The sequence below is a fragment of the Dendrobates tinctorius genome, unplaced genomic scaffold (genome assembly GCF_039654945.1).
Source record: "Dendrobates tinctorius isolate UK_male_01 unplaced genomic scaffold, ASM3965494v1 ptg000007l, whole genome shotgun sequence".
In the NCBI taxonomy this organism is placed as follows: Eukaryota; Metazoa; Chordata; class Amphibia; order Anura; family Dendrobatidae; genus Dendrobates; species Dendrobates tinctorius.
The window spans coordinates 24361203-24376687 of NW_027361675.1; the positions used below are offsets into that span (position 1 = coordinate 24361203).

General features: G+C 46.5%; 1 protein-coding gene across 3 annotated transcripts in view; it reads left to right on the forward strand.

Annotated features, from left to right (window-relative positions):
* Positions 1-15485, forward strand: part of LOC141086517 (uncharacterized) — a 63484-nt gene that overhangs the window by 36854 nt on the left and 11145 nt on the right. For all 3 annotated transcript variants that reach the window (XM_073572669.1, XM_073572662.1, XM_073572654.1), the window contains exons 11-12: positions 8820-8879; positions 12871-12918. In XM_073572669.1, coding sequence (XP_073428770.1) covers positions 8820-8879; positions 12871-12918 — 108 coding nt within the window. The remainder of the gene's footprint in view (positions 1-8819; positions 8880-12870; positions 12919-15485) is intronic.

Here is a 15485-nt window from a genome sequence, read left to right on the forward strand (position 1 = left end):
CCTGAGTGCTGATTTAGTTTTTGAAGCCTAGCTGCTTCAGGGCCTTTTTCATATCAGCTTGTTGGCTTATGTCTTTGATAGGGTTTTGGCAGATTGCAGACAGCAGCCTTCCTGTCCTTTCCTATCTAGGTAGTTTTTGGGCCCCGTCTATGCTCAGTCTATCTTTCTGTCTGTGTTAGTGTTTTCATCTTGCTTCACCGTCATTATATGTTGGGGGCTGCCTATTGCTTTGGGGTCTGCTCTGGGGCAGTTTAGATTTCCCCTTTCTTTCTTTAGGCCTATTTAATTCTCCGGCTGTGATCGAGGGGTCTAGGGCATCGTAGGAACCCCCCACGGCTACTGCAAGTTGTGTTGATAGGTTCAGGGGTCTGCAATCTGATAGTTGCCAACTTCTCTGGTTTTCTGGACTTAGCTTGAATTTCTGTTTTTGCCTCCTACGGTGACTCATTCATAACAGATCTTCTCTCCAACTCTCTAACCAACTGACAGACTCAACTAACTGTTGTCCTAAACTCTTCCGGCTCTTTGTAATGTCCTGTAACTCCACCCACCTCCCAGCACGTTTCGTGTTCCAAGCAGGGAGCCACCGAAGGTGCTTTGCTACACTACTTTGTGGTGTGGGGTGCAGGTGTTGGAGCATGGTCAGGAGTCCCCACCTTACCTGGATGGTGGGATACCACACCTCAGGAGGAGGTGCAGTACCTCTGTGGCAACTGAGCCTCAGGGGCGCCACAGGCTCTCGCTGAGTACCCCGGCTTCTTTAGGGACCCCTTGGCCACCTGGTAACTTTCTTCGAGGCCCACCAAGTCATTCACATTCCGTCTGCATGGCATTATGAAGTCTGAAGACTACCAATAAATTTTGCAGCATAATGTAGGGCCCAGTGTGAGAAAGCTGGGTCTCCCTCAGAGGTCATGGGTCTTCCAGCAGTACAATGACCCAAAACACACTTCAAAAAGCACTAGAAAATGGTTTGAGAGAAAGCACTGGAGACTTCTAAGGTGGCCAGCAATGAGTCCAGACCTGAATCCCATAGAACACCTGTGGAGAGATCTAAAAATGGCAGTTTGGAGAAGGCACCCTTCAAATATCAGGGACCTGGAGCAGTTTGCCAAAGAAGAATGGTCTAAAATTCCAGCAGAGCATTGTAAGAAACTCATTGATGGTTACCGGAAGCGGTTGGTCGCAGTTATTTTGGCTAAAGGTTGTGCAACCAAGTATTAGGCTGAAGGTGCCAATACTTTTGTCTGGCCCATTTTTTGCGTTGTGTGTGAAATGATCAATGTTTTGCTTTTTGCTTCATTCTCTTTTGTGTTTTTTCATTTAAGACAAATTAAATGAAGATAATAATACCAAAGAATTTGTGCTTGCAATCATTTTCAGGAAGAAGTATTATCTGACAAAATTGCAGGGGTGTCAATACTTTTGGCCACAACTGTAGCTGCTCCTCGAGGTAGACACAGGCACACGTGTGGTTAAAGTCTCTGGGTGGTTTATCGCATCATAAACCAAAAACCCAAACTATTAACAGAAAAACATCCTTTCTGGCTCAATTGAAAATAAAAAGTTCATATAAAGTTCTGCCCAGTTCCTCTTGGACAACACATATGGCAGCTCTTGCAGAAGTTGGCAGTCAAGAGGCTTCCTTTCCTGCACACATGCAGCCAGAGGGAAAAAAAAATAACTGGACATTTAACTCCCTCCGGCCACACCCTGGAGGTGGAGATATGGTGGGTAGGTGTCCTGCCCATCTCTGACCTACCCACCATGAAAGCCAAGCCTATATAGCAACTAGATTGCTCTCAGTACATATCATGCTGGAGAAAACACTTATGGCTTTCACATCATGCAGGAAAGCCACCTTTGTGACACATATCTCCCTTCATGTACGGCACCAGTATATATACACACACTCAATATATGTGTGGCCCATATTGTATGTGTGTGTACTGTAGTATATAGTGTGTGTATGTGTACAGTCTTTAGAGTACTTATGCATACAGTATATAGAGTGCATATGTATATATATGTAGTATATAGTGTGTATATATGTATACAGTGTGTATGTATACAGTATAGAGTGTGTATCTGTATATAGTATATTAGTGTGTGTATTTATACAGTATGTAGAGTACTTATGCATACAGTATATAGAGTGCGTATGTATGTAGTATACAGTGTGTATAATGTCTAAAGCGCTGTGGAATTAATGGTGCAATATGAGTAAAATAAAAAAATAAATACATGTATATAGTGTATGTATACAGTATATAAGTGTGTATGTATAAAGTATGTAGAGTCCTTATATACGGTATACAGTAAATAGAGTGGGTGTGTACATGACGTTGGTATTGTCAAGTATTTACCTCGTAAGGGGATATCAAGCGTCTTGACTTACCCCCAAAAACCCCCACCGTGACCATAAAATGACCACCCCCACCTCGGCGCCCACTAATACAGACATCGGTATTTCTTTTGGAATTTTATGGCCACAGCAGCCTTTTTATTATAACAACAATAAACACTATCATAAACAACATGAGTACAATGAATTTAACCCTGGAAGGAGAAGTCCTTGAAGCCACAAGATCGTGGTGAAATAGTCCAAATATTGTGAACAACCCCCGACCATTTGCTCCCAGCCGTTACCCCACAGGCTCGGGAGCACCAGCACACCAATAGATGTTGTCCACAAACTCCTTGGGGATCCGCCCTCTTCCGACGGAAAACTCCCCATCCACCTTTCACCAGATCACGACCAGCATACCTTTAAACGAAGGAGACCCTACCCACAGAGTCTCCAAAACCAATTTCCACCGACTTCAAGGACTCCCCCTCCCCCAAAACCGCCACAACGAGGGGCCTTTGAACGCCTCAATGACCCGAGACCCCCCACAACCCGCCAAGCGACAGCCTTCTCTATACCCTCCTGAAGGGCAAGGGCCCACTGCATTCAAGTGAATCCCGTCCGCCAACCAGTAATCGCCCTCACCCTTCTCCAAATCAAAGTGTCGCACGGCAACTCCCCCGTTTTTAACTATAAAAGCGGACACCGCTCTGTTGACCTTGATCCTGGCCCGGTTGACCTTTTCCAACGATCTCATGGACCGTCAACGCCTGCGTGGCACGATCTCTGACCACACAATCGTGACTTCCCGATAAGTCACCCACAACCGCAAACAATCTTGCTTAATATCCTTGATCAACTCCCGGAAGGGACGGACAGCCAGATCATTACCCCCAGCATGAATAACGAGAACATCTGGTGCCCGGTCCAAACGAACACACTCGTGAATTTCCGGCAACACCCGACGCCACACCAGGCCCCTAAAACTGATCCACCGCACCACCGCCGCCGATCTGGAAATTCCCAACTGTCTGCCGTCGTTCCTGACATCGGCTCTCACCGCTCCCCAGTAAACAAAGGAGTGACCAAATATCCAGACCAGCAGCGGTTCCGTACCTGAAACACAAAACGACACTCACAGAAACATATCGCAAAGAAAACGCTCCAATACTTGTAACATTTAATCTACCCCATGGACCACACCAACCGGGCACACCTCTTGCACACCTGAAGGCCGAACATAACTACGATAACGATTAGACCTCCACCCGCCGATGCGCTGTATGAAAGAGGGACCCAAACCACGCCCAGCTGCCTCAGTCGCCGCACCAATCCGAAAAGAATGAGAAGCAAACCTAGAATCATCCAATCCCAAACACCGAATTGACTTCTTAAACACTGCGCCAAACTGATATCGAGACAGACTTCCACCGTCTGCGTGACACAACAAAGATCCGCCCAGACTAGGACGAAGGTCCCAAAATCTACGCAAACACTGAGCTGGGCACATTCCGGAACCAGACAACACCCAACACAACTCAACGGCCTTTTCCAGACTGGTCCGTTTTTGACCTACGTAGCCAAAATTCGACGCCCTGAGAAGTCAAAGTCACATCCCTGGCTAACAACCCGCCCACAGACTCTTTATTGTGAGACACAAGTTCCCCAATCCGCAGTGCCCCAAAAAATGCAAAGGAAAAAGCCAGACGAAACAACGCAACCTCATAACCATCCGCGCATACCGATCCCAGAACCAGTCCCAATTGCTCAAGCATATTAAACGATATGGGCCGCCTTAAATCACCCCCCCCCCCGAAAACTGTGAAAACCTTTCACCGCCTGTCTAACCAAAAACGTTTGTCAAATCCCTGTACCCGCGCAACTGAAAACCGAAAGACAATCCGGCCAACAAACGTGTCACCTTTGCCCGAGACCAACCTTCGTTTGCGCCCTGCCCCAACCATGACAACAACAGACCCTCTTGCTCAAGCCTGACCCCACTGGTGGAGCCAGCCGTAAGGACCTCTTCCCACGTACACCACACATTCCGGTAGGCCTCCCAGGTTTTTGGTGCCAAAGACGATACGATCAGTGACTCCGCGGCTCGTAAGCCACCCTCCACAATTCCTCCGGACAAATCAGACCCTCGAACTCTGCCTCCGGGGCCAAGGAACGAAAACGATCCCACTGTAAGCGAGAGAGAGAGTCAGCTATCTCGTTCTTCACTCCAGGCACATGCGTCGCCGTCACATGCACATTCAAAGACAAACATGCTAGCACCAACTTCTGCAAAACTCTGACCACTGGAGGGGACGATGCAGTAAGACCATTAATCGCGCTCACAACCCCCATGTTGTCGCAATTGAAACGAACGCGCCGATTCCGAAACTCCTGACCCCACAAATTAACAGCCACCAGAATCGTAAAAATCTCCAACAACGTGATGTTACGCACCAACCCCGCCGAAACCCAAGCAGCAGGCCACTGAGCGGCGCACCATTGCCCTCCCAAATAGGCACCAAAACCGAATCCGCCTGCCGCATCCGTAAACAAATCCAAAGCATCGTTACAAACCACATCAGCCATTACCAACGAACGACCGTTGTACTTCTCCAAAAAGGACTCCCAAACCACCAAATCGGCCCTGAGCTCCGCCGACAATCTCACAAAATGATGAGGAGCCCGAACCCCCGAAGTAGCGCTAGCCAGCCTACGTGAAAAAACTCGACCCATCGGCATCACCCGACAAGCGAAGTTAAGCTTTCCCAACAGCGACTGAAGGTCCCGCAACGATATTTTCCGCAACCGACGTGCACGAACCACCTCAGACCTCAAATCATCAAGCTTGTCCTCCGGCAACCGAAATTCCCATTCAACAGTATCGATGACGATCCCCAGAAAACGCAAACACGTACTGGGGCCTTCAGTTTTTCCGGGCGCCAGCGGAACCCCGAACCGATCCGCCACCCACTCAATCGCTTTCAAAATCCTGAGACAACGTGAAGAATCCGCCGGGCCAATGCACAAGAAATCATCCAAATAATGAACTATCGAATCACAACCAGAGACGTCGCACACGACCCACTCAAGAAAAGAACTAAAAGCCTCAAAATACGCACAAGACAAGGAACAACCCATAGGTAAACACCTATCTACAAAAAACCTGTCTTCCCAGAAACAGCCCAACAACCTCACGCTGTCTGGGCGAACCGGAAGCAAACGAAAAGCGGATTCAACATCAGTCTTAGCCATAAGGCCCCGCGACCACATTTCCGGACCCAACTCGCCGCTTCATCAAATGAAGAGTATACCACTGAACAATTCTCCGGATCAATACCGTCGTTAACCGACCTCCCCCGTGGGTAAGACAAATGCTGAATGAGCCGAAACTTATTGGGCTCCTTCTTCGGAACCACCCCCAACGGGGAAACGACCAGATTCGGAAAAGGAGGGGGACACGAAAGGGCCCGCCATGCACCCCAATGAAACTTCTTTCCGGATCTTCTCCGAAACAACTGACGGATTCTCCAAAGCAGAGCGCAAATTTTTTAAAACAAACGGGATTTCAAACGGAGGACCCGGAATCCGAAAACCCTCCTGAAAACCTGAATACAACAGCCCCGCTCTTACCCTATCAGAGTATCTATTTAGATAGGGGACCATCCTTTCCAGATTCACTGGAGTCTCCCCCTTGCGAATTACCCCCGCCCGATTTGGACTTCCCTTTCTTGAAACACTTTGATGCCCCGTGTGAAGTACCGTTGCAGTTTGAGCAGAGGTGTTTAAATTTACAGTTGGCCCCAAACTTACACTGGCCGTCATTAAACTGCCAGCACACACCCGCCTTGTGCGTTCCCGACTGCCCTTGACCCCCACCACTCGTAGAGCCGGCAGTGCCGCTATTCTGGCTGGTGCTTCCAGCCCCCCCAAGAAAGGAACTCCCAGACTTATTTTGCGCTATCACACGCATCCACAAGCCAATGTCTTTTTGGTCCCAGCGGATAGCCGGACGCACAGCTTTCCTCTGACGAAACTGCTCGTCATACCGCAGCCACGCCTTACCGCCATAAACTCTATAAGCCTCCCCCATAGCATCCAAATAACAAAATAACGCGGAGCAATTATCAGGGGCCTGTTCCCTGATAACACTCGCCAAAATGGCAAACGCCTGCTGCCAATTTACAAATGTCTGAGGAATCAAGCGCCACCTCCGCTTTTCCTCCTCTTCCTTTTTGCTATCCTGTTTCTTACTTTTGTCCAAACTAAACTTCTCAAGAGGCAATAGCGAAAATATTTCCACATATTCATCCTTCCAAATCTGCTCTTTCACCTCCTTTTTCAGATGGGCCCCCAACGAACCTTCAAAACACACATGCACCTCGCCATGCGCCCGATCATCCAGATGCACACGACACTCCTTTTCCTTCTCGGTTTGCACCGACACTGACACCGGCGTGCCAACACAAGGGCCCGACGCAGCCGCGCCCTGACCCGCCAACCAGCCACCCTGTGGCCCAACCCACGCTGCTACCGGTGACGACCCAACAAAACCCCGCTCCAAACGTAAAAGCAAGCTGCGCACATCCGCCAACATATCACATGCTCCCCCGGCCGACCCTGAACTGCTCAAACCAGCCTCAACCCCACCGCCCCCGGACTCTGCTAAGGGGCCCCCTACCACCACTGACGAAGACAAAAGCGGGTGACAAACAGGGGACATAGACGCATACTCACCGGGCTGCGAGGGGGCTGTGTGCCTTCCAGCCGGAAATCCTGGATCCCCAGATGCCTCATGGACCTCGCGCCTCCCGGCGGCGAACTCATCGCCTCGTTGTTGCGGCCCGAACACCCCTGCAGACTGAGCCGGGGTAGGAGGCCTGAACCCCCCGACGGAACTGGGCCGCGGCACCCCCACAAATGAAGGCTCCTGCCTCCCCCCCGCCGAGAGTCAATTCAGCCAAGCCATCGCGAGGCACCCGGTCGCTCAGGGCCCTCCACGGCAACTGGGAGCCCGACAGTGTCCTCCGCTCCAATCTTCTGGCAGCCGGCCCTGACTCCGCCGGGCTGCCCTCCGGTCCCGCTGCAGCCATAGGGCTGTGGCACATTCTCGGGGGGGTCAGAGGCAAGCGCCGCTGCAGGGGCACCGCAGCAGCGCCCCCCCGTTCCAGCTAGTTCCCCCCCCCACTGCTGGGGGACGCGACCCGACTCGGCCCTGCCGCCTGGCAGGCCGCCACTTTGCCGGCGGCCGAAGTGCCCGCCGAGGCAGGCCGCGCGGCACGTCCACCACCGCCGCGGCTCCCCGAAGGACCTGGTGCTGCCAGAAGTCGGGCATGCGCCGGCCCCGCCCCCTTCCTGCCCCGGGGCGAAGGTCCGGACGCCGCCGCAGGGCCTCGCCGCATGAGAGGATTCCTCCCAGGCCGCGCACCCCCAGACGGGGAAGGCAGCGTCGCGCGGCCTGGAGGGTCCCGGAAGGGGCTCCGACGGCGACGCGAGTACCGGGGAGCGGTGTCGGGGGATAGCCGCTCTGGAGGCCGCTCCCGCCGGGGCCTCCGTTCTCTCACCTCGGCCTGCCCCGGCGCTTGTTGAAGCAGGCCGGCCACCTGCGCCTCCAGCCAGCCAGGAGGCTGCCCTGCCGCTGCCGCCCGCAGTCTGTCCAGGGCCTGGTCTACTCCCGACATCCTGGTAAGTTGTGGAACTGTTCAGGAGCTGGGAAAACAGGAACAGAGGGCGGGCACCCCCCAGACCCTGCTTTAAATACCCCTTAGCTCCCCCTCCCCTTTAACCCTTCCCTCACTAACTTCCAACCCCCCGTCATGTTGGCCTCCGCCCACGCCTCCTCCAGGGGGTTGGGAGGCTCACTCCAGCCATTTCTTATGTATCATGCAAATATTCAAAAACATATACTCGTAGCTACAGTGGCTAGAGTCATGTCAGTATTAGTCTCCCCATTAATATTAAATTTTTAGAAACTAGATTGTATTCAAATGTAGGTTGTATAATGTAGCAAAGTATCCAATAACACCACTCATGGAATTATGAAATTTAATACAGTTTTATTGCACAAAAATATATTAAAAAAGTAGACCCTATCATAGATGATGCACGTTACATGTATTATGACACTCCCCTTGAGAAAGCAAAATTGTGAAACACATGAAGGTTGTGTATATGTAGTATATGGTGGGTATATAAATATACATATATTATGTGTACAGTATATATGTATATAATGTATGTACAGTATATGTAAAGTATATAGAGCGTGTATATGTACACAGTATGTAAAGTAATTATACAGTATAGAGTGTGCAGTATATAGTGTGTGATATATAGTGTGTGTGTATACAGTAAATACTGTGTATTGTACAGTATATAGTTAAAATCAATCATTAGTATTAAAAAAGTCTAAAAAAAAAAAAAAAAAAGTGTAACCCTCGCCTAACATATAGGATATCTGTTTCATGTACTATAGGGAAGAGACTCCCAAACAGATGATGGAGGAGGACATCGTGAAAGATAACATCGCAGCTATGTAAGTGCAGATATTTACTGTTAATATGAGAAGATATAAATGTGTTCCTATAAGAGAAATGGATCGCAGTTGCCAACATCATTTACTCTCATCCCTTCCATAACCCATATCACTTAGATTTCATTGGCTGTCCAGTATAAAAATCTTTGTCCAAAAATGGGAAATGAAAAAATGACAGTGATTAGCTGCAGTGGTCATGTGGGTTGTCGCTAACTTTGTTGATGCAGTGCAGGATTTGTCATGTGAACAATGGCTCTTATTATTTTACACCATTTTCTTCATTTTGGTCTGGGTCCAGCTGCACCATGAAAAATAAATAAAGTGCAAAAAACACATATCAATATATGTGAGGTATTAGTTGATGTTATGGCCAAAATATAGAAGCTCGCAACACACATCAAGGGTCTCCACGTTTGCGAGTCTTAACACTAAACAACAAAACAGAGCTCACGGACACTAAAAGAGAACTTAACATAATCCAAAAATGTTTTCCTTAAAAAACACCAGAAAAAAAGGCAGAGATGCTTACCTGCCCAGGCCTCCAAACAATGACCTATCAGGGTGCAGCGGACCCAGAAGGCTCTGTAAACTGTGGCCTCCGTTCACACAGGATGCATTTTGGTTAGCACTGGGCAGCCCACCTGATCTAAGAGTATGGGCGCCAGTAATAGGCTGTAAGCCAGATGCTCTGCATTATCTGTGTGTTAATAATGCGGCATACAGATTGTTTATTGTGCACTAATATACCAAACAGCCACCCCTTGGATGGATTGTCAGGGTGGTTGTTTCCTCGGTATTGCTGCACCTGTGTTGCTGCCATCTTTAATTGGGTCCGCTGCACCCTGATAGTGCATTTGTTTGGAGTCCTGGGCAGGTAAGCATCTCTGCCTTTTTTCTGGTGTTTTTAAAGGAAAAACATTTTGGAGGATTTTAAAGTCCTCTTTTGTGTCAGTGATGTAAAATGCAGCTGCAAAAATGGACATTTTTTTCTGCATTTTTGATCCGGAGTTTTTGATTGATTTCAGTGAAGTGAATGGTGAAAAATGCACAGAGAATGGACATGCTACAAATAATTTTCTGCACCAAATCAGCAACTCAAAAATACTCAATGTCTGCATGACACTTCAGTTTTCTCAGTCACTTTGCTGCATCAGGTTTTGCTACAGGTTTTGTCACAAATACGCTCAGAAAAAACGCAATAAAAACACAACCAATCTGCAACGTGTGCACACAGCCTAATTTTTTGAACAAGTTTTTGAGGGTTATATACTAACGAGATGTAGCCAAGAATATGTAATACCCTATGCATCAACAATATAATACAGATAAATTTTGAGCAAGTTTTTTGAGGCTTTTATAGCAACTAAATCTACCCAAGAAGATGTAATAACCCACGGAGGAGTAATAACTCCAGACTAAAGAATTGTCTATAGATGAGCAATATAATACTCATTAATTTTAAACAAGGTTTTTGAGGCTTTTATAGCACCAAAATGTACCCAAGAAGATGTAATACCCTACGGGTGAGTCATTTGATACCGATAAATTTTGAACAAGTTTTTTGAGGCTTATGTGGCGCCCCTGAGGCTCAGTCGTCACAGAGGTACTGCACCTTCTCCTAAGGTGTGGTGCCCCAGAGAGAAGCAGAGCACCTTTGGTGGTTCCCTGCTTGGAACACTAAACGTGCTGGGAGGTGGGTGGAGTTGAGAATACATAAAAGAGTGGGAAGGTTTAGGATTACAGGTCAGTCTGAAGGAGAATCAGAGAGGAAGCCACTTGGAGAGAAGTGGGGATCCCTGGAAGAGGGATGGAGGAAGGAGTGCTGCAGCAGGCCTGAGTGACCCGGGTTTGCTGGCACGGGAAAGGAAAGAAAGAGAAAGACGTTGAACTGAAGCCTGAGCTTCCATAAGAGAGAAAGACAAGTACGGAACGTAGGAGAAAAGGGAACACAGAGGTCGTGGGTTAGGAGAGAACCCTGCCTAGAAGTTTTACATTCCACCATAGGCATTATCCCGCCATTACTTGGGCGCCCAGGGCCACAGACCGGATCACCGCTGCTGTGACACACCACCCGCTGAGACTGGCCCAGTACCAAGTAACCCCACAGCCCTGGGAGGGCGACCCACTTATATAGCAATTAAATGTACTCCAGATCATGGAATAGTCTATGGATGAGCAATATAATACCGATACATTTTGAACAAGTTTTTTGAGGCTTTTATATCAGCGAAATACTACTCCTGTAACCTAGAAAAGGTCGTCAGTCTGCTGCTGTGTTTTTTTTTATTCAGACAGTAGGCATCCATTTTTTATACTCTAATTTATGGTTGAATATATTAATAAAATGTTTCTAATATTCTATACATTCCCTGCTTCCCTGTTTTGGGTTCTGGTAAAAGAATACTAAATAGAGTGTAACCTGTGTGGTTTAGGTTGTTTATGGACTAACATGTATTCCCATATGGTATAATGCAGCCTCCATAGAGTATAATGCATCTTCTGCCATTGCTTTCAATTGTATCGACATCTATGATGCCACTGGCTTGGAGACCCTGGGCAGTGGAGGCCCTAAGAAAATGCCTACTTTGCCTGCCCCTAACACTGGCCCTGCTGGTATTTGGGACATATCCTCATCAGTATTCGAACCCTGGGAAACCTTTTATCTGTGGGATGTAGGAAACGGACACATTTTGCTAAGGCCTCTTTCACATGTCCGTATATTTCCGGTACCAGAAAAACTGGTACCGGAGATATCCATGTCCGTGTGTGTAAATCGTGTGGCAGTGGCAAATTTGTGCCACCTGTGTGCTGTATCAGTACCACACGGACAGCCTCCGGGGAAGAAGCGCTACTGTTAGCGTTGTTCTCCGGCGGATGATGCTGAAGCAGGCTGTCATCATTCTCCCCTGCTCTGCCGGTGAGCAGAGGAGAATGATGAGCGTTATATTAAAGTCCGAATACCCCAATCATCCTCACCTAATGTCACTGTTATTAGCGACAGCAGGTGTCGGATGATGGGGGTAACTGTCCCAAAAGCCACCACTTGCTGTTGTTCGGACTTTAATATAGCGCTCATCACTCTCTGCTTGCTGGCAGAGCAGGGGAGAATGACGGCCAGCTTCAGCACCAGCACCGGAGAACAGCACTTACAGTAGCGCTTCTACCCCGGTGCACGTACGTGTCACACGGAGGACATCAATGTGTGTGTTCTGTGTGCACGTGTGCGGGACGTTTTGCCGTCTGGCAAAAAACGGACATGTCAGCGTGTTTTGCCAGTGGAAACACACTAACGTGCATAGACCCACTCCTTTGAATGGGGCTATGTGTGCACGTGTCTCCGGTACGTGTGAAAACTGTCACCACACATACCGGAGACACGGACATGTGAAAAAGGCCTATGGCCTCATACCCATTGGCGATTAAAAAAACCATCTGATTTCTGGACTGGAAAAAAGGGTGGAGTGTTATGCCAGTGTCATGCGATTTCTATGTGATTTTTTATTTTTCCATCCGTTTTTCATCCGTTTTTTTTTTCCCAGCCACTCTTTTTCTACAGTCATTTACAGGACCATTTACAGTGTTCTATACCACAGAATGGTGATGTATCCGTTAAAAACGGATGGAAAACGGATGGTCCATTTTTGGTCCTTTTTTTTAATCGCACCCATTGACTTCTATTGGCGAAAATCGCTGCAAATCGCAGCATGCTGTTTTTTTTTTTTTTTTCTCAGACCGATTTTGGCTGAGAAAAAAATCGCAAGTGAGATGTCACCCATTCACTAACATGGGTCAGAGTGCAATCGATTAAAAATCTGATTGCAATCGTCCGATTTTATCGCCAGTGAGTATGAGGCCTAAGAAAGTATTTGGGTTGAACTGTGAAGCTGAGGAATTTACTCTGTCATGTCCTAAAAACAAACCTCTTACAAATCCTAATACCCACTGTTACTTGCACATTTACATGAGAGAATATATATTTCATGTACTGCAGGGAAGAGACCATAGAAAACAAAGCAAACAACACCAACAACAAGAGCAGGTAAGAACAGAGATTACTGAGCAAACCTGTATGTTGTATACCTGTACTTTGTATATCTGACTGCACAGATAGCGGCCATTTAATGTTACCACTCATGCATCTTATAAACCTGATTTTTAATAGGTTTTTGGAAGATTTTTTTTTCCCTGAAGGGTTCTCCACTGCCTTGTAATTGGACAGTGCCATGTTTCCAAAGGTTTCCTTTTGGATCCTCTTCAAAGAAATCACATGCATTTTTTTTTGCCTGGATTTTTCTAAACCTCTTTTTTCAAGGAAGAAAAACAAAAAATAAAAAAACCTTATGTAAATAACAAAGTGGATTTCCCACAGGAATGAACTGGAATTGCTTCCCCGGAGTTTGTGAAGCAATTTTTTTAGGTGGATTTTGCTTATTTGCTTTAAAAAAAATCTAAAAGTTCTATGTGCATATACTGTTCCTGATGTAACCACAACGGGTGTGTTCACATTGAGTCTCCAACATCGTCATCAAAAATTCAAAGCTCAAAAAAACTATGAATTTCTGCTTGGTTCCTACTCCAAAGACTGAGGAAAAATACTGAGTGTGAACACACTCTTAACGTTCTGGTACAATGATTTCCCCCATTGTTCCAGTGGTCATACCTTTATTCTTTCATCATGATAAATCAATGCAAAGCGAGATGCACTGTAATTTTTATTAACACCATACACCTAAAAAGTGTTGAAAAACGTGTACTTTTTTAGATAATGAAATTAAATCATCAGTAATTTCCCCATTGTTTATTGTGATATTTATTCCCAGCATTCACCATTCAGTATATATTACATGATAAGCTTATTCTATAAGACAAGACAATTACACAGGCAAGACAACTTATTTTTTTGTTTTACAAACTAATATACTTTTCTAAAGCCACATATGTCATTTTTTATAATTCATATAAGACCTATACTGTATTTACTGGTCTATAAGATGCTCTGTTTTAACAAAAAAAAAATAATGCTTAACCCCTTAGTGCCAGACCCAATTTGGTACCTAATGACCAAGCCAATTTTTACAATTCTGACCACTGTCACTTTATGAGATTATAGCTCTGGAACGATTCAACGGATCGCACTGATTCTGAGACTGTTTTTCGTGACATATTGTACTTCATGTTAGTGGTAAAATTTCTTCGATATGACTTTTATTTGTTTAAGATTAACACACTGGCGCCAGTCCACTTGGACAGAGAAGGCAGGTCCACTATTCCCAGATGCAGCTGGTGAATAACAGGCTCTGTGCTGGTGCCTGTTTAAAAGAGCTAAAGCTGATAAGAAAAGAAATACACCGCGCTATACTGGGAACTGAAAAAAATAATATAACTGAGTACTTACTTGCTGGTGTGTGAAAAAATCACATGGTGGTGGATGTATAGCAGTATTCTGAGACTATTCACCTTGTCATAGATGTATATATTTGGATGCCAAAACTGCTGAGTAGATAATATAGGGTTAAATGGGGGTGAACCTGTTAGTGTGTTAGAGGGAAAAAAAAAAATTAAAAAAAAATAAAATAAAATATGAACTAATCTTGATTTACTCACTTAAGGAAATCAGAACCATATAAAATATATGCTGTAAATGTAGCCATTGCCAAGTATTAAGATTGGAATGTTGCAGCCTGTTTCTGATGTAAAAAATATAATAGTTGAAAAATAAAACAAAAAAAAAAAAAAAAAAAAAGAGGGGGATAAATAGATGTTTGAGATGATAACTGATTGCTGACCTTACTGCATGCCAATTTCAACAGGCGAGGTCAGAATGATTAATCCTGTGCAAAACAAATGATGGCACAGTTCCTGCAAAGTGAATGAGCGTTAGTGACAGCATGTGCCCACTAGTGGAACGAGGTGCTTAATTCTGGTGCACTTACTTGCAGGGCCAGTGCTCAGTGAGGCAGGCTTGGGTGCTCAGCGTGGGGGCTGGGGCTGGGGCTGCTGCTGCTAATCTGTATGGACGTGGAGACCGCCGTTGCCTCGCGTGCTCCGGCCGAGAGCAACGCTGAGGGACTCGGCGTGTGATGGGGCAGGGCTAGCGTGACGTCACACTGGGGGTAAGACGGTGGCTCAAAGGCAGCACAATACCGACATGTTTCGAGAGATAGCTACTCTCTTCATCAGGGTTGTGCCTATTAGTGTGCAGACCGTCAATTTATAGCAGACTGAGCCTGAATTAAGTGATCACCTGACCCAAATGCCTGATTGAGCGACTTAGGCCTGTTTCACACTTCCGTTTTTTCAAATCCGTCAAAATCCGTTGTTTTCCGTCAAAAAACGGATCCGCCATTTTTTGCAGGATCCGTTTTTTTGGTCCCATAGACTTCCATTACGGTTACCGCGGATCCGTCAAAAAAACGGATCCGTTTTTAAAAAAACGGATCCGTTTGCATCAGTTTCCGTCAAAAAAACGGAAACGGATCCGTTTGGCGGACACAAAAACGGAAGTGTGAAACAGGCCTAAATTAGATGTAGTACAAAGTACTGGTGTGTCTACATGTAACTAAATGATTGCGGGACCCTATCATTACCAATGTGCTAAAGAGATGG